Source organism: Mytilus edulis, chromosome 9, assembly GCF_963676685.1.
Source record: "Mytilus edulis chromosome 9, xbMytEdul2.2, whole genome shotgun sequence".
Classification (NCBI taxonomy): Eukaryota; Metazoa; Mollusca; class Bivalvia; order Mytilida; family Mytilidae; genus Mytilus; species Mytilus edulis.
The window spans coordinates 40472759-40490103 of NC_092352.1; the positions used below are offsets into that span (position 1 = coordinate 40472759).

At 30.4% G+C, this 17345-nt stretch overlaps 1 protein-coding gene across 1 annotated transcript; it reads left to right on the forward strand.

Moving 5' to 3' along the window:
* The first annotated feature begins 93 nt into the window (after positions 1-93).
* On the forward strand, positions 94-10555 carry LOC139488321 (protein canopy 4-like). The gene is made up of 7 exons (XM_071273853.1): positions 94-290; positions 1849-1972; positions 2202-2342; positions 6407-6491; positions 7371-7488; positions 7760-7858; positions 8289-10555. The coding sequence occupies exons 1-7, from the start codon at positions 155-157 to the stop codon at positions 8360-8362; spliced, it is 777 nt and encodes a 258-aa protein (XP_071129954.1). The 5' UTR covers positions 94-154; the 3' UTR covers positions 8363-10555.
* Positions 10556-17345: the final 6790 nt, after the last annotated feature.

The following is a 17345-nucleotide window of genomic DNA, read 5'->3' on the forward strand; positions in this document are numbered from 1 at the left end:
ATTGTTCATCTAATTCATTTATTATATATTTTTTGATAACTGTTTACTATTTTTTAGATGAAATAATATAATATTTTATTTTCTGTATGTTGTATATCTTAATAAATACTTCCTTCATGGGTCAAAGTGCAAAGGAAATACTTCCTTGTTGTGAATGTATACAAACTACATGTGCAGGATGTGTCCACTGAAAATGGCCAGTTTTCTTCTGTTTTTAGGCATTGCCATTCTTCAAAAGTCATTTGCTGATGTCAGCAGTGATGGGGTTATCATGCCAAGCAAATGTGAAGGTAATTTTTTATCACTAAAAAGTAATTTTATATTTAAAATAACTAAAAAATATATAAAGGCTGAAAAAGAAATTGATATTGTGAAAAAAAGAAGTATTCTCAGATTTTTTTTGTAATGAATCTCATTAAATATTAAAAGAAATTTAAAGTAAAATAATTTTATTTAATTTTTTACTAGAAAGTGCATTATCCACTATAAATCCAGATGGCATTCATTGATTGGCTGTTAAAAGGAATTATCTTCCTTATAGAATTTAAATCCCTGTATGAATATTTTATGCTGTACAAAATGTGTATTATGTCTTAAGAAAGCTTTCAATTATTTGCATTAGTCGAGATCAAATCTGTGCTTGTCTTTGTTTCCTTTTTAAAGACTTTTGAATATTACATTTGTCTCATCATTAACATTAAATTGCAAAAGGTATACATATATATACCTTAAATGTATTGCTTTATATTTATCTGGCAGTCTTTACATTTATCATGTTTATTTCTTCTTTTCTTTCAAAATTTAAAGATATATATGTTTTTTTTTTAATTTCTTCAGTTTCATTTATAAATAGTATAGACAGGTCTGAGGACCATCCCTTCAGAATGTTCAGAGACAGAAAAAAATTGATAACATAATTTCCCATAATAAATATGGAAAATTACAACAGCTGTAATTTAGGATGATGTAAAAGATAAAAGTCATCAAGTGAAGAGTCAAAAAAAAAAATATGTAGTTGCTGTCATAAATTTATACAGCTGTTGTGAAAGATAAAACTCAATAACTATATGTTTAGTTATACATTTTATATGTCATTGTCTTTCATAAAATTAATCAAAGAATTTTATAAAAAGGATCACTGCAGGTGATCAATGCGAAATCCTAAAATTGATAAATTTGAGTAGATTATGTTCCTATTTGAATGGTGTTTTTATACACACATTTGTCAGGGGAAATTGGAAGGATGAATAGGTCAGAGGAAATGAATGAGTTGAGGATGAATCTAGTATTTTTCTGTTAAACTTTTAGTCATAGTAAAAGTAAAATAGATTTTTTTCTGGCATCTACATCATATGTTGCTAATAAATATAGATTTGGTTGAGGGTGATAAGATAATCTTTTGAATCACAAAAGATTAGAAAAAAGTACTACAAATAAGGTGTAAGGGAGGGTTTAGATCTCACAAAATATGGATAACCCCACCAGAATTATGTGTCTGTCCCAAATCAGGAACCTCTAGTCTTTGTTATTTTTTTTGTGATTTTGAAATTGTGGTTCATGGATATGTTTTTGAGTTTTAAGAAGTGTACATGTAGCATTGATTTCTATAAACTAGTATACATTATTATTTAGCGCCCAGGAAGATTTTCTCTCTGCATTGAAGACCTTTGGCATGCATTTACTGCTCTTTGGTTGGGTTGTCAGTCGCCTTGACACATTCCATGTTTCAGTTCTTAATTCTATTAGACTTGACAAAATATTTGGGTGACAAATCCTTATGAATTTTATGTACGTTTATTATTAGGTTAAAATCCTGCCTTATGAACACTATTTGCTTCTCCCTTTCAGTTTGTAAATATTTAGTTATTGAGCTACAGTCCAGACTTGATGAAACAGGAAAAAATAAAGAAGTCATAAGAACAGGTCATGGAATTGACCCATCAAAGAAAAAACAAGTAGATTATAGAAAATCGTAAGTTGAAACATAAACCTGGTATAAATATATCAATGAATCTGACTGTTAATCAATTTGATTTACAGTTCTGCTATAATGGATATGCTAGAGTAATATAAAATAACTTAAAAGATGACTTGAAATTCATGGGAGACAACTCCAGTAAGATAAAGTATTTAAAAATATTAAATCAAGTTTAAAGATTTGTTTTGAATTGATGTCATAATTCTATTGTTTTATGTTTCAGTGATCTAAGACTTATAGAAGCTATACATGAACCACATGTATGTAAAAGAATTTTAGAGTATAATCTACATAAAGAGAGGAAGGGTAGTCTAAGATTTGCTAAGGGCAGAAGTCAAACAATGGACACATTACATGGTCTAGTGTAAGTATAGGTAAAAAGAGGTCTAAATGTAAGTAAAAAAGATACTAGTATATTACTTATGCTGCTGTATCGACTTCAGCCAGCTGTTTTAATGGAGAATCAGTGCTTTTCTTTTGATGATTAGACTTTAGTTTATTTTAGATTTCCTCTTCAATATTATCCGGAATTTTATTTTCATGAGGTACAAATATGTACTTTTCTGCTGGTAAAATCTTTTCTTTAAGACAAAATTACTAATCTGGTGTAGGGGGCCTAGGTGGCCAAGTGGTCTTAAGTTGTTCTACTACTATAATCACTAGCCAGTCAACACTGAGGATGTGAGTTTGAACCTCGCTCTTACGGGTGCACTTGACTCCATTCTTAATTGACTAGGATTTTCAGTTTTCCTACCCAAGAGGGTGGTTATTTTCATGCAACATGATCGTCGTTTTTTATTTCATGTTCCACATGTTTTTACTTTTTAATTTGACGTTCAGTCGTGCAAGACAGGTGCCTCGTTCAAAGTGTTCTGCTTTTTAATTTTACGTGCATCAGGATTTTAAAATGCTCATTTTGCGTGCTCAGTATTTTTTGAATAAAATTCAAACACATGGCAGGGATCGTCAAGAAATACATTTTTAATAGCTGTTAGCCATTTATACCAAAAATGTGTATACTAAATCGGGAATATCTAGTAAAACAGAGAGTTTATATATACAAGAAGACAGTGACTCAGTCATAAAAGGTTCACATCAAAGTCTATTTTTTTTGTGCAATGGTCATGATAGAAATTATTTCATGTTCAACGTGAAATGATGTCTTATTTCATGTTTTTTTCCTGTGCAAGCACCCCCCCCACCCTCCTTTAACACCCTCGTCTAAGGTTCATGGTTTTCTTCAGGCATTCCAGCTTCCTTCGCCAATTAAAACTGACCACCATGAATAACCCAAAATTTGTGCTTAAAAGTTGCATTAAATACAAAAAAATATAATTTGAGCTGCCTCATTTAGATCATAATGTATATGAGGGGGATAGCCACTTTTGATGGATTCAGGGGATAAAAAAGAGTGGGGATTTGGGATGTAGGAAGTAAAAAAAAAGTGGGATCTTGGAAAAAGACAGAGAAAATTACAAAACAGTTGAACTTAAGAAATAATCACCCCTGCATATTTGATATAAGAAAATTGTATTTTGTCTGCTGTCGAAAGAAGTGTACAAATTGTATACTGGAAGTATTTAAGTATGTATGTAAGGAAATCAAGTAAATTAACAATAGTTTTAAATATTCATATCCTGTATTACAAGTGCTTTGTTCACATGCACATCGATTTTTTTCTGTAAAAATTTTTTGAGTCATCAGAAAAATAATGTTCATAAAGATATTTTGTAATTATAGATTATCCTCATTCAATGAGATTGATGCGCTTTTAAAAGCAATTGAGATTAATTGACCAAAAATTATCTGTTTACTTTACCTTTGTTAACATTATTGACGACAGCTCATGAGCCCTTAGTTTCTTGTGAAACTTTTACCTATGTTTACTTCATTGACAACAGCAAATGAGCCCTTAGTTTCTTGTGAAACTTTTACCTATGTTAACTTTATTGACAACAGCAAATGAGCCCTTAATTTCTTGTGAAACTTTTACCTATGTTAACTTCATTGACAACAGCAAATGAGCCCTTAATTTCTTGTGAAACTTTTACCTATGTTAACTTCATTGACAACAGCAAATGAGCCCTTAGTTTCTTGTGGAACTTTTACCTATGTTAACATCATTGACAACAGCTCATGAGCCCTTAGTTTCTTGTGAAACTTTTACCTATGTTAACTTCATTGACAACAGCAAATGAGCTCTTAGTTTCTTGTGAAACTTTTACCTATGTTAACTTCATTGACAACAGCAAATGAGCCCTTAGTTTCTTGTGAAACTTTTACCTATGTTAACTTCATTGACAACAGCTCATGAGCCCTTATTTTCTTGTGAAACTTTTACCTATGTTAACTTCATTGACAACAGCAAATGAGCTCTTAGTTTCTTGTGAAACTTTTACCTATGTTAACTTCATTGACAACAGCTCATGAGCCCTTATTTTCTTGTGAAACTTTTACCTATGTTAACTTCATTGACAACAGCAAATGAGCTCTTAGTTTCTTGTGAAACTTTTACCTATGTTAACTTCATTGTCAACAGCAAATGAGCCCTTAGTTTCTTGTGAAACTTTTACCTATGTTAACTTCATTGACAGCAGCTCATGAGCCCTTATAAGTTTCTTGTGAAACCTTTACCTATTTTAACATCATTGACAACAGCAAATGAGCCCTTAGTTTCTTGTGAAACTTTTACCTATGTTTACTTCATTGACAACAGCAAATAAGCCCTTAGTTTCTTGTGAAACTTTTCCATATCATTCTACTGTGCTGAGAAAGGAAATAATCTGTCAGTAAGGTCAAAGGAAAATTTTGTAAAATAGTGAAAAATATCATTATATGCTTGATACTGATCACAAAACTTCATTTTTTTTACATAAATAAGGCTGTTAGTTTTCTCGTTTGAATTGTTTTACATTGTCTTATCGGGGCCTTTTATAGCTCACTATGCGGTATGGGCTTTGCTCATTGTTGAAGGCCGTACGGTGACCTGCAGTTGTTAATGTCTGTGTCATTTTGGTCTTTTGTGGATAGTTGTCTCATTGGCAATCATACCACATCTTCTTTTTTTATATATTCATCACTCTTAGTATTTTTTCCAATACAAGATATGTTGTAAGTTTTTATATTTCTTCTATTTTTTTTACACTGGTTTTCTCATTTGATCAGAGATTTTTATCTTTAATATTAAGATTTTTTTGATGCAAACTAAGGATGTAAAAATTGATCTTACAATTCTTGATCCTATCAAAACATGTTAGATGAAGTCTGTCTTTTAACTATATTGTTTTTGGAAAGGAGTCAGTGCAATAAATTAAAAAAAATGTCTTATTGGACATTAAAGTTGTAGTAATAAAAAATAGGATTGCTTGGTTTCTGCATACTCAGCAATTCTTAATTCCAAATATTATGAATAATGACTAAAAGTTTTGAGTTGAAAGGCTGGACAAATTTATGCTCTTCAACTTCATACTTTATTTGTCCTTTTTAACTTTTTAGGATTCGAGCGTCACTGATGAGTCTTTTGTAGACAAAACGCGCGTCTGGCGTATGTACAAAATTTAGTCCTGGTATCTATGAGGAGTTTATTTATATATTTTTGCCGTAAATATTAAAAGTGCACATACATAAATTGACATACAATGTATGCCATTGGCGGATCCAGGGGGTTCCGCGGGGAACCCCCCTTTTTTGGTCGATCAATGCATTTGAGTGGGGACATATAGTTGGAACATATAGTTGGAACCCCCCCCTTTTTTCCTAGGTTGGGAACCCCCCTTTTTTAAAATGGCTGGATCCGCCCCCTGTATGCCTATATATTGTTTTGTTTATAGTATGAAAGATAGTGTGCATGCAAGAACCAGTTAAATATTCTTAGAAAAGATGTATTCCAACTAAAAAGATACAATGCAAAATGAAGTTGGTTCATGAATGCAAAGCCATATATGGGCAAATCATGAAAATCAATTGAAACTCATTTAATTTTATATATGAAATAACAAAAATTCTTAGAAATAGTTCTATTATGATGTTATAATTGCATGTTTTAAATCTATTGATTCTGTTTATTAAAAGTAATGCAACCTGTTGTTGTTCTTTGTCTAAATATAGGACTTTATATCAGTATATATATATAATAAGATGTGGTATGATTGCCAATGAAACAACTTTTCACAAGAGACCTAATTACACAGAAATTAACAGCTATATTTCACAGTACTGCATAGTCAGTTATAAAAAAGCCTGAAATCATAAATGTAAAACAATTTAAAGGAGAAAACTTATGGAAAAATTAATTTACAATCAAAATGAACGAAAAACAAATATCTATGCAACAAACAACAACCACACAATATAAAGACATGAAAATTGTGGTAAGATATAACAAAAATCTTATAAATTCCATAATAAAAGTTTTCTTTATGTTTTCAGTGATAAAGGAGTCAAAGTTGAGCTTGGAATTCCATATGAACTTTGGGACTCAACATCAGTGGAAGTGGCTCATATGCAAAGATTGGTAAGAACATTCTTACTGGACAGTGTATATGTACATAATTTCTTTTGGGAAAACGGATGCAAGCTTATAATAATGGCACAATTATATATAATAGTATATGCTTTACTAACTATGCTGCTTAGAAATTATATTCTATTATATAACATCAGAATTTTCTATAGCACTTATTGTAATTTCTTCCTGTTTATACTCAATCTATTTGACATAACAAAAAAAGGTTAAAGGCAGTGGCGGATTCAGAACTTTTCCTAAGAGGGGGCCCGCTTCATGCTTCAATGATGCCCTATATAATGAACCAATTTTTTCCTACGAAAGGGGGGGCCCCATGCCCCAAGCCCCTCCCCCCCCTTGGTTCTGCCTATGAAAGGTAGCTGTTTTAAAATTAATTAATGATTCTGATTTCATATTGGGAAATTTCTGTTTTATCTTAACCATCCTTTGGCTTTTGTTATCTTTGAATATAGTCCATAGTGTAAAACGTGTATATTCCTTGCATTTTTTCTTATACTTTCCTAATTTATTTCTTGATAGTTTATGCTTGAAATATTAAGTTAGGGAAAAAAATACATGTTGAACAAATGGGTGCTGAATCTTTGTGGTTTGGTCAATTTAAAAAAGGTGACAAATTAGAATGTCTTGAAGCTGTAAAACTGAATTTAAGACCCCCTTAACATATAATTGTCCTTATTTAGAGTAAGAGCTTGTCGACTTTTCTATTGTTTTGATATTATTTGTCCCAATAGTTGTATACTACAATGTAAAAATATTTTTGAGGTAGAGCAGGTGTGATATTTTGATTTGAATTTATTGTCTAAAAGAGAAAAGCACATTGAAATAACTGTGTTCTCGTGCCAATAACTGATACTTTTACACTTTTAGTGTGATACAATTGTTGAACAGTATGATGAAGATCTAGAGGACTGGTATTATAATCACCAGGATGAGGACTTGATGAAATACCTATGTAAAGACAGAGTTCTACCAAAAGATGACCAAGGTATACATCATTTTTTCCTAGTACTGTAAACCTAACTATTTTTTAACAGTGTTTTATAAGTGTGACTTTTATGAGATGAAAAATAATAATTATGAATTCTTTTAGAAGAATGAAAAAATTTAGATGCAATACCAACTATAAAGAGCAAATCAAAAAAATAATTCCTTATTCTCGGTTTTGATTAATATAAATCAGATATCAGGTGGTTACACCTTACAATATGTCATATATATTGAAATTGTCATGAAATCTTATTCCTCTCTCTTTTCAGAATGTCTGGTAGAAGAATTTGTACCTGAATTAGAAGAAGACGAGGAAAAGAAGGAGGAAGAGGTAGAAAAGAAACCAAAGAAGAAAAACAAGAAGAAAAGTAAGACTTTGAATATTTTTTTTATGTTTCGTAATGTATTTATATTTTCACGGTCCATTGAACATAGAAAATGATAGTGCGAATGGGGCACCCGTGTACTTTGGACACATTCTTGTTTTCACATGTAAATTCACCTCCCTACTTAATTTTTAATGCATAAAATATAAGAAAAATGAATTTGGAAAGTATATGAAAAAAATTGGTTTGTTATACTCTGTCAACATTAGTGACTATATTTGTAGAAATAAAAAATCAAAGGTCCATAACTGTGTCCTCAGTCCACTTTGGTGGAGCAGTTTCAATATAGATTAAGCATTACTTGTAATACCATTTTAGTAGTTATAGTGAACTACTTTCATTGTAAATAATGTTAATCCAGGATTAAATTTGAAAATACAATTTGTAATGATTAATTCTGTAATTTTTATAGGTAAGAAGAATATGAAGGGTGAAGAAGGAACAGCGGAGGATCAGGAAGCAAAAGTTGGAAAGGAGGAATTATAACAATCTAAACACTGTTTTTTTTTATCAAGGAAAACCTATTGATGTTTTCTATAAGGAATACATTTTTTTAATTTACAAGCTAAATGTATTAACCATTTGGAAAAACGATCTTCATTACACAGGTTTATGAAATAAAACATAAACACACCAAAGAAAAATCTTCTTTTATTTTTATCAGTAGAACTTGAACAAGTCCTGTCACTGTGTTTCTAATTAAATTGCTTCTAGCATTTACTCATATATAGAAAAACAGAAATTGAATTAAAAATTTACTTGTCAAAATTATGTAAAGAAGACATTTTTTCAGGATTCGAATGATAAAAAAAATGAAAATCGTCTTTTGGCTCATAATTTACAAAATATATATTAGAAAGAGATAGGTGTTTGATACATTCCTTACCTTAAACTTGTTGACTTCTTAGCAGTGCAATTATTTATTACTAACAATGGACAAATGAAATAGGAAAAAATATGTTGTAGCTTTACTGAAAATCTGGATAATAACTTTGAAAAGTGGACACATTTTGTTTTCTAAAAACCATGCATTAAAATTCATTCTTTTTTTTTACATTTAATATTTGCACAATTAAAAAAACATGTTATATCATTATATATTTATTATTAATGTGTTTTATTTTCCAATTACATAGAAAATACAGTTTTTTTAAAACTTAACTGTGTTGCATATTTTTATAAATAAGAAGTAATAGATAGCAATGGGAACCAGTGCTGCCTCATATGTATGTTCTTGCATAATAAAGATATTTTTGTTTAATTTCGAACTACGAACTAGAAAATAAATTTGACACAATTGTATTATTTCATTTGTCAAATGAAATTACATTTATTCTACATTTTTTCCAGTATCTATTGTTGGTTTTTTTTTTTAATGGCATTTATATTTCATCTTCACAATTTTATTTTACTTTTTTTGGAAGAGGTTTTATGGAAAAGAGGGTAGATTTTATAGATGGTGATTTTTTTTTATGAATTTCATAATAACTTTTATATTATCAATTTATAATCATTTATCAAAACAACCAACATAAGATTAGATATGTATGTGTTTGAAAACCATTCTTGAAATTGCTTTCAATGGATACTTTAATTAAGCGTATTTCATAAAATACCAAATGTAATCTTTCAAATAATGATGCCAATTTAATTGTTTAAAAGTAAAACTGATATGAAAAGGAATTGTGTTTGAAAGTATATACTATTTATTGTAAATATGTTGTAGATTTTTTAATGCCATCATAATATTGATATATATATTTTGTGATTTTAAATGGAAAGTGTGTCTTTATATTTAAGTGTATAGCTGTCTGTTCAAAATCATTACATAGAACAATATCGTGTGTGTCATTGACTTAGAATTAGTAAAATAAATCCTAACAGTCCTAACAGAGCCTTGTTTTCAACTTCAATGAGATTATAAGTTCATTAGATTTCATAGCATCCTGTATGAACCAAAGTTTATTCGTTATTCCAATTGAAATAAAGGAATAAGATACTAGTATTTAATTTCACTCTTTTTATGTACAATATTTTAGAATAAGACAATTGATTTAATCAAAGATGGTGCTTATAACTATTATTGTAATTATTTCTAAGATCTTAAAATCCATTTGCATTTGCTATAAAAATGCATCTTCAAACATTCAGTTTGATTAATTTTGATATGGACTTTTTTAAATATGCTTTTTATGTAATAAGTGCTACTGGAAATATTAATATTGAATTTTTGTCCCAAGGTTTTTAACATCATTATTTATTATTGTTTTATGTTTTGTATGAAATACTTGTGTCAAAACAGTATATATTTTTTTGAATATGTAGAAGTTTATAAAAGATATCTTTAAGATATTGTGAAGAACATTTTTTATATGTTAAAATACCATATTTTTCATTTGGAAAGGGAGATATCTTTTTTATTATTAACAAGAAATAAATAAAGAAATAAAACCATCAATGATCATCAATTATTTGATTCTTAAGTAAAATAAATTGATCATTAAGTATCAGAGATATAAATTGTAGTATGGTGTATGTATTTTGTATAACAGAATTAAATGTAAAGGGTGAGCTTCTGGTTCTTTAAGATAAAATGATTTTAATTTTTTTATGCATATGAAATCCTATGCCTTGTTGTACGAGTGTTGAGATCTGAAAATAAATATTTTATTATTGTTATTGGATTTTCTTTTTGTTACTTTGAACATATTATACTCACAATCTTGACACCATGTAAAAAATTGTTCGCACACAAAGAAAAATTCTGAAATTTGGCAATGAACTGTAGTGTTCTAATTGAATGTATTACTGAAAATTCAGAAATTATTGTGTGCATAGCCCAGTAGTCAGCACTTCTGTGTTGACTTGAGTTATCATTGATATGTTCATAATTATAAATTAACTGTTAACAAAACTTTGAATTTTTGAAATACTTAGGCTTTTCTACCTCAGGAATAGATTACCATAGCTGTATTTGGCAAAACTTTTAGGAACTTTTGGTCCTCAATGCTCTTCAACTTCGTACTTTATTTGGCCTTTTTAATATTTATTTATTCGAGTGTCACTGATGAGTCTTTTGTAGACGAAACACACATCTGGCGTAAATATAAAATCTCAATCCTGGTTTCTGTGATGAGTTTATTTATTATTGCAATTTTGTCATTTTAGACAAAAATGCCATTTCGTTTTTGCGATATTCAGAATAATCCTGTTTGACATATAAAAATTTTAAAAAGTGAGTTTTAATTAATGCAATAATTACCTTGTCGCATGTATTGCAATGATAAAAAAATCACAAATTTGTAATTTCTGAATTTACAGTATTACTTTCTCATATAAATTTATTCAAATGTTTGATTGATTTTTATGTTTCAACTCCACTTGACTAATGACTATTTCCTGGCTGCCATTTTTAGTTGGTGGAGAATGCCATAGTGCAAGGAGGGAACAATCTACCTTCTTCAACAGGAAAACTGGCAGTCCTAGTCAATTAATGTGGATTCATTATTATTCCCAGTGGCTAACAATTTTCATGGATTTCGTGAGTAAAGGTGTATCACCAAATAAGATGTTCAACAAATTTCCCTTAAGCTTGTATGCAGACTTTGATAAAACCATGAAATTAAATATCCATGAACATGTAAGTTTTCTGTGATCCACGAAGAATTGGTACCCAGGAAAATAAACGAATTCTCAGTAGAATTAAAGTTGAAAGCACCTAACACTCTCAGGTGTCCACACATGATCTCAATGTTGACAGGCAGTGATACAGTTGTTGAACTGCTAAGACCATCAGATGACTGCCTAAGAGGGTCCTACTCAGGTCATGCTTCAGTGATTCCCTATATAATAACCACGTTTTTCCCAGAAAAGGGGGGGGGCTTTTTTGGTCGTAAATTGGTATCACAATGGCGTCGTCGTCGTGGTCCGTCTTCATCAACCTCGTCGTCGTTCGAAGACATTTGGTTTTGCACTCTAACTTAAGTTAAAGTAAATAGAAATCAATGAAATTTAAACACAAGGTTTTAGACCATAAAAGGAAGGTTGGGATTGATTTTGGGTGTTTTGGTCCCAACAATTTAGGAACTAGGGGCCAAAAAGAGCCCAAATAAGCATTTTTCTTGGTTTTCGCACAATAACTTTAGAATAAGTAAACAGAAATCTATGAAATTTTAACATAAGGTCTATGACCACAAAAGAAAGGTTGGGATTGATTTTGGGAGGTTAAGTCCCAACAGTTTAGGAATTAGGGGCAAAAAACAGGTCCCAAATAAGCATTTTCTTGGTTTTTGCACAATAACTTTAGTATTAGTTTATAGAAATCTATGAAATTTCAACACAAGGTTTATGACCACAAAAAGAAGGTTTGAATTGATTTTGGGAGTTTTGGTCCCAATAAATTAGGGACCAAAAGGGTCCAAAATTAAACTTTGTTTGATTTCATCAAAATAATAATTATTAGGGTTCTTTGATATGCCAAATCTAACCATGTATTCAGATTCTTAATTTTTTGGTCCTGTCTTCAAATTGGTCTACATTAAGGTCCGCAGGGTCCAAAATTAAACTTAGCTTGATTTAAAAAAAAAATTAATTCTTGGGGTTCTTTGATATGCTGAATCTAAACATACACTTCGATTTTTGACGAGCCTGCAACTTTTGCAGAAAGATCGACATAGGGATAGTGATCCGGCGGCGGCGGCGGCAGCGTTAGCTCACTTCTTAAAAGCTTTATATTTTAGAAGGTGGAAGACCTGGCTGCTTCATACTTTGTATATAGATGCTTCATGTTACGAAGTTTCCGTCAGTCACATGACCAATGTCCTTGACCTTATTTTCATGGTTTCAGTGACCACTTGAAAAAAAAGTTCAAATTTTTTGTAATGTTGAATTCTCTCTCAAGTAATAGGATAACTATATTTGATATGTGTGCACCTTGCAAGGTCCTCATGTCTGTCAGACATTTTTCACTTGACCTTGACCTCATTTCATGGATCAGTCAAGGTTAAGTTTTGGTGGTCAAGTCCATATCTCAGATACTATAAGCAATAGGGCTAGTATATTCGGTGTATGGAAGGACTGTAAGGTGTACATGTCCAACTGGCAGGTGTCATCTGACCTTGACCTCATTTTCATGGTTCAGTGGTTATAGTTAAATTTTTGTGTTTTGGTCTTTTTTTCGGTGTCTTATGGCTATTCCTACATTTTGTATTTTACTATTCTGGCTATTCCTACATGGGGGATTAGTGAAAGAACCGGTGCATTACGTTTGCGCGCGTTACCATTACATTTGCGCGCAAAAATCATTACGTTTGCGCGCAGCTTTCGATTACATTTGCGCGAATTTTTTTGGCAGGTAAACTCAGGTAAACTCAGGTAAAATACAAGTAATAATGCTTATTTATTTATTAATTTGTTCAATTATTTATAAGTATCAGTACCCCTTCCGTTAGTCTTAGTATGTTGTCTCCCTGACACATTCCCCATTTCCATTCTTAATGTTATCATAAGGCACATATTTTGAAAGTATTCAATCAGTAATGTTTTAGGGAAAATACAGGTAATAATGCTTATTTATCTATTAATTTGTTCAATTATTTACAAGTGTCAGTACCCCTTCCTTTAGTATAAGTCTCATAAGGCAGGGAAAAAAGAGATAAAACCGCAGATTTTTTTCGATTTTCAGACACAATTCAGTAAGTCAAAGGTGTATGCAAAATTTTAAGAAAATCCGTGACGTAGCCCATTCATATATTGTAACTTGACCTTAAGCTATAACGGAGTTTTTACTTGCTTTTTCAATATAAACAGTATATAATTTGACTGATAAACAAACTATTTTTAAAATTAATAATTTATTAAAATGAAAATACAAAAAAAAAAATATAGTTATTTATAACTTAATATAATTTTTATTTATATTTTTACCTGAGATTACCTGTAAAATAAATGCGCGCAAATGTAATCAAAAGCTGCGCGCAAACGTAAAATATTTTAATCCCCAAATGCGCGCAAACGTAGTGCGCCCGAAAGAACAATACATGTTGTTATTGCGAAACATGTTGTTTTAGTCATTAGTGTCTAATTTGGTCAAAGGTAAATTTACCTGTGGAAATTAAATAAAAATTATTATTTCTATGTAAAAAATGAGACTTTTTTGTTTGAAAGCATGTATAAAGTAATAATTTTAAGTATTTTAATACCATGGAATTTCTAAAATATAAAACTAATTGAAAGAAAATGAAGTAGAAGCATTGGTAAAATAAAAATAAAATGAAAGAAAAAGTAGTAAGAGCATTTAAAAATCTGGAAAGTCTGAAAAAAAAGTATTTAAAAAGAAAATTAATAGTTACCAACACTTTCAACTTCAGCCTCAAAGAATTTATTAATTTCATTATCTTAACAAATTATGATTTTTAAAAATGAATATAAATTGAATATCAAAAGTACTTAATTATCATAGATAAGTGTATAAATTGGCCTAATAGATTAAGCAAAGCCAAATGACTTTGAATTTTGATTACCCGGTAGCTTTGAACACTATAAACTTGTGAAGCATGGTCTCCAACTTGTTCGTAGAGCTGCAGTACTGCCACTTTTACCACCCAATACAATTGAAGATGTTTGGTTTAATGCACTTGAAGACATTGGTGATTCAGATACTACCACACCAACACTTAACTTTACTGACTATGTAACCAGCTACTGAGTAGTGAACAACCAAAGTCTGTGGAATCACTATGCAACAGAAGGTCCTAGAACAACAAACTATTTAGAAGGTTGGCATAGTAAGCTAAAGAAGTTTGTAAAAGCAGCTCACCCAAACATCTTCAGTATGATTAGTGTGTTGAGACAAGAAGAAGCCTTCCATGCTCTCTCATTGATCCAGTACAGAGCTGGTGGGAAACGTATCCCAAGAAAGAGGAAGTACAGGGAAATAGATGACAGACTCCAAACACTGAAAATAAGGTTACAGAATGATGAACTTACTCCAGTCGAGTATATGGAGATGCTGCTTCTCATCTCCTGCACATTGATTAAGACTGTATTCTTTTATATGTTCAATCATGATCAATGTATTACTATGTGAGTGCTATGAATAATGTCAATTTAGTATACTTTTGGTTCTTTGTTTAATGTAACTCAAAATTTAGTGCTTTGATTTAAAGAATGATTTAACATTGATATTTCAAATGATATTATTTACTTGTATATATTATTGTAAATAATTGGAATTACTTGTGCATGCCATTATAGCTATAAATTCATATTGTGCTTTTGAATATTATTTACGTAAACTGTGCTATGAAATTATTAAATAAAATAAAAGACTGTGATATAAATTTTTCTTTCTTTATTTTCTATAAGAATTACCCAGCTGGATTTACCTTGATTCATTAGATCTCATGAGTTTAGTGTTGTTGCAACATAATCCTAAATATTCCCATTGTTTACAAAAAAATTCAGGGAACTCCTACATAAAACTTTACTATTTGACCTATAAAATTCAAAATGTAGGAATAGCCAGAATAAACCTTTTTTTCTCATTCTATATGCAATAGGTCAACTATTTTTGTCTTATGGGCAGATGTCTTGGTTAATGTTAAGTTTATGTGACAGTTGTATTAAAGCTTAGCCTTATACCTAGGACTATCAACATAATATCAAGGCGAGACATTTCAGCATGTGCACTCTTGTTGATTATGGGTCCAGTTTTCAAGTTGGTCCAAATCAGGTTCCAACATTATTATATTAATATTGTGCAATAGCAAGAAATTTTCAATTGCACAGTATTGCGCAATAGCAAGAAATCTTCAATTGCACAGTATTGCGCAATAGCAAGAAATCTTCAATTGCACAGTATTGTGCAATAGCAAGAAATCTTCAATTTCACAGTATTGTGCAATAGCAAGAAATATCTAATTGCAAAATATTGAGCAATAGCAAGAAATTTTCAATTGCAGTTTTTATGAAATATTCTTTGAAAATTGGACTTATCTTTCTTTGTCCAGAATAGTAATTGAATCAACTTAAATCATTGTTTTATACAATATACAATGTATATTCACTTTTACTACCAACTAATAAATTAAAACAATCTTTACCATTCAGTGATTACAAGCACTTTTTTTACATTTTAATATTTTATGATGTATTTAAATGAGTAGTTATTGTTGCAAACTCCATTAGAAATTTGAATTGAGATCAGTTTTGGAATAAGGGAAAGGGGGATGTGAGAAAAAAATTAGGGGGGGGGGGGGTGTTCAGTTTTTCTCATTTCAGATTTCATAAATAAAAAGAAATTTTCTTCAAATATTTTGTTTTGAGAGGATTAATATTCAACAGCATAGTGAATTGCTCAAAGGCAAACAATTTTTTTTAAGTTCATTAGACCACATTCATTCTGTGTCAACTATTTAATCACAATCCAAATTTAGAGCTGTATCAAACTTGAATGTCGTGTTCATACTTGCCCCAACTGTTCAGGATTCAAACTCTGCGGTCGTATAAAGCAGTGCCCTGCAGAGCATCTGGTTATTATTTTAGACTAGTATTACATGTATCATGTTTGTGTAAGACATGTAAATTTATATCTGTTTGATACATGTCATCTTTTTCTTATATCTAAACAATGTTTTCGGGCAGGTTTTTCAAGCTTTGTTTCCTTATTAAAAGTATATAGGCCTTAAAAATTACTCTTCTGCAGGACAGAAGCCTTATACAATGAGTTTGATTGTCCTTTGATGTTCATATTTATTTTGCAATCCTCTGTCTTCCATGGATGAGTAACACTTTCAAATTTAGATCACAATCAATATGCTTTGATAATGTCTCTTCATTATGTGGATTCATTATTATTCTTTGAATTTTGTGATTTCAGGTGAACAACAAATCTAACTGGTTAAAAAATGACACATTTTCTATAAGAATGTATGCAAACTTTCGCAAAATTAAATCAAATATCCACAAAGTTGTAAAGTTTTCCACAATCTATTTTTCTGTATCCAAATTATAAATTTGGAGAAAAAGTCATTAATTTGAAGAAAAATAAAGACGTGACACAACTTACTATCAATAAATGGGGAATGTGTCCATGGGACACAGATGATGCCCCCGCTTGCATACAACGTTACAAAGGGACACAACTAAAAACTGTTAAAGCGACGCTACCTAAACTTGTACTTGATCTGAGTTTTGTGGTAATAAGCATTGTTTATAAGTTTCATAACATTTTGTTGAGGCAAAGTAAAGTAAGAGAACGGAAACGAAAATTCAGCAATTTTTTCATTTGTAAAGGGGCATAACTCTAGAACAGTAAAAGTGACGCCAAACAAATTCCAAACTTTATCTGTGTTTTGTGGTTATAAGCATTGTGTATAAGTTTCATAACATTTTGTTGAAGCAAACAAAAGTGAGAGAATGGAAACAAAAAAATCAGCAATTTTTCTATTTGTAAAGGGCACAACTCTAG